Genomic DNA, 3,129 nt, shown 5'->3' on the forward strand with positions numbered 1-3,129 from the left:
TGTAAATTGCATCAAAGCAAAATCCAGAGGTTCTCTCCACCAGCTCTCTGGGTTTCAGTCGCGCTCGCTGGGCTCACTGGGTAAAGGTCACTGCTTTATGGGTGTAGAAATAAATTTGAGGTTGCTGTGAGACTGCTGTGAGTTATGTTTGATGTCAGTCTCCCTACCTAGTCCTGACTCAATGGGCTGCAATAAGCAACTGAGACAAGAGTTTAAAAAGAGTGAGAGAGAGAGTCATAATTTCAAGTTGGAGAGGCTGTAATGAGTTTTTTTAGCATAAACATTTGTCCAAGCCATTTTCTAAATATTGGAAAGACTAGTTTGACTAGCATGATTTTGTTGTATTGGTTGTTTGTTCATTGATTTGTTTGGTTGATGAGCACAAGAACAACTTCTTAAACAAGAAAAACTTTCAATGTATATTTAGTAGCATGAATCACCATTTCCTCTTTATCAAAGTGTAAACACGTTCCACTTCATGCTCAACTTGAGATTCAGCAAATACAGAGTGAATGATATAGCTTTGTAATTCATAGAGTAGACCGGTGTGTTTCAGATCAGAGCTGTAATCTGACCTTCTGACCTTTTGGCCAAACCATGTGCATTGCAGTCATCTGCAGTTACAAAAGAAAAAAAAAAACAAAACAAAAATTCTATCTTAGCAATGCAGAGCCTGGTTCTCTCTGTGCAAAAGACATTAAATACACAGCAGTGTATTTTAGTCTACATGACCAGTTCAGCTGTTTTCTCTTCTTTGATAAATGGCCTTTATGCAGTTATCTAATTTATGTTTGAACACTTGCACATATAATTTTAATATGGTTATTTCAATAAAGGCAATATCTACAAATCATGTACGCAATACTAGGGTCAAAAAATAGCCCCTAGTAACTGTCCATTTAAAATAAACCAAATTACTAGCCTTTTCTTTTTCTTATGTCTTCTAATGTAGCCATATTTAGGTATATGCCTATAAGTTTGGCTGATGGGATATATATGTGTAATATACTGTATGTGTAATGGTAAACATAATAAAGTTAAGAAGTTATTTTCACTGATTTATCCCTAATACATCCTTATTTTAGACGTAAAGGCTTAAATGTAATTGTCTACTTGACTGTTCCATCAGTTGCTATGTGTCCAAATCAGCCAGACAAAATATGCTTGATGAAGGAGGAATAGTTGATGCATCCATTGGCGTCCTCTTGTCCCGCCATTAACCGATCGACTTCATCCTCGGTCATCCTCTCTCCGAGTGTTGCCAGGACGTGCCTCAGCTCCGCCCCCATGATGGTTCCGTTGCCCTCCTTGTCAAAGACTCGCAGCCCCTCCACGAAGTCCTCAAAGTTGCCCTTGTCTTTGGAGCGGGAGATGTGCTGGAACATGGGCAGGAAGGTGTCAAAGTCCACCATCTTGGAGTTCATGTCCTCTGGCCGGGGCTTGCCCAGCACCTTCAGCACGTCTGCGTTTGTGGGGTTCTGCCCCAGGGCTCGCATCACGTCTCCGCACTGTGCGTACGTGATCTTCATCTCGTTCTTGGGCGTCCGGTCGAACAGCTGGAACGCCTCCCTGAACTCCTCGATCTGGTCGGCCGTGAACTCCAGGGTGATGCTCTTTGGGTCAAACGGGGGCTCCTTGGGCGGCTCGGGCTCCTCGGGAACCACCGGCTTGGCGGGGGCGGCCGGTTTAGCGGCCACGGGGGCCTCTTTCTTGGGCTCCGGCTTCTTGGGCTCCGGCTTCTTGGTTTCCACTTTCTTGGGGGCCATGGGTGTCGTGGAGCAGGGGGATGAGATCCCAAACACTGAGAGGGGTCAGTCAGTCGGAGGAGGCTGAGAGCACACAAAGGCAGTGATTGTCTGCCAAAGCTTTTATATCATCTCACCTCAGGGGGGAAGAGATCAAGCCCCCGGGACTGTCCTATGGCACACTATAAAAGGAAAAAATCCAAAATAGACCTGCTTGGACACTGCGCCAACAATGAGCTATTGTGTTCAGCTGCCATCATGGATAGTTTACACAGGGCCTCCCAAAGTGCAGCTGCTCGACCAAAGTCTGGTAGGCTAATGTTATTTGACTGCCTCACCTATAAGCAATGTACCTTATTTTCTTGCTAAAAAAAAGTGTGTGTGTAAAATAAAATGGCTGTTTTTTTAGGGCTTTATTCCTTGGTCTCACACTTAAAAGACTTAACTCATCATGTGTCAAGATGAAGGAAAGAAAGACAGAAAGCTGTTTAATTTAGTTTAAAAATAAGGTTGCTGGGAAACTGCTCTTCCAACAATCTCATGGAAATTATTTTGAGTTGTGCATTTTTTATGACTTAGCCAAAGGCAAAGTTGTGGTTTATAGAAATTGTGACAAGCTTTCCAAATTCTCTTTTCCTCAGTAGATTTGTTGTCATGTTTTTTTATTATTTTTTTTTATTTCTTGCATATCTCTAACTTTTCAATGAGACTTTTGATGATTTCACTCCAAGCTACGCAGTCATAAGGTTTCCTGCATGCACTCATACCCATCACTGAGCTCTGATTGAGGAGATGAACTGGATATAAATGTTTGGTTACAGGGCTCGGAACAGCTGGCCTTTTCCATGGCAAAGCTATTTCAGCTCCGACACCTGTCCAAAAGCAGACCCTCTCTTCAGTCTGGCTTCTTCAGTCTACAAAGACCTGTAAAGTTGCTTATGCTGGTGGACTCCAGCATTGCTGTAGGTATATGTTAGAAGACCTGCTTCAAACATTTTCTTCATCATGCCGTACCGATATAGTCAGACAGACTGCCACACGTGCGCATACACTGCAGTGTAATTGGCCAACTGTCTCAGTTGTGTCTGTTTTAATTTAGGCAATGAGTCACTTCATTCTCCCCACTTGTTCCGTCTGAACCGGGGAGAAAACAAAAAAGGAGCCAATCATGTTTCATAAAAAAAAAAATAATAATCACACTTAAACATAAAAAGAGGGCCTGGTCCTTCACTGTGTATTGTGTATCATGATAAAAGGCACAGCAGAAGTGGGGCTCACTGCACCCCCATAACAGCCATCGAGGTTTAACATATGCAAAGGGGGCACTGTGGCTTTGCCTACCTGTTCATTTCAGAGCGGCCTGCCTGTCCGTCTCCACAGGGGT

The 3,129-nt window shown here is 43.3% G+C and overlaps 1 protein-coding gene across 1 annotated transcript; it reads right to left on the reverse strand.

The window, feature by feature from the left end:
- Positions 1–407: 407 nt before the first annotated feature.
- Positions 408–1,839, reverse strand: LOC143518730 (myosin light polypeptide 6). The gene has a single exon (XM_077011461.1). The coding sequence runs from the start codon at positions 1,764–1,766 to the stop codon at positions 1,146–1,148; it is 621 nt and encodes a 206-aa protein (XP_076867576.1). The 5' UTR covers positions 1,767–1,839; the 3' UTR covers positions 408–1,145.
- Positions 1,840–3,129: the final 1,290 nt, after the last annotated feature.

The sequence above is a fragment of the Brachyhypopomus gauderio genome, chromosome 7 (assembly GCF_052324685.1).
Source record: "Brachyhypopomus gauderio isolate BG-103 chromosome 7, BGAUD_0.2, whole genome shotgun sequence".
Lineage (NCBI taxonomy): Eukaryota > Metazoa > Chordata > Actinopteri > Gymnotiformes > Hypopomidae > Brachyhypopomus > Brachyhypopomus gauderio.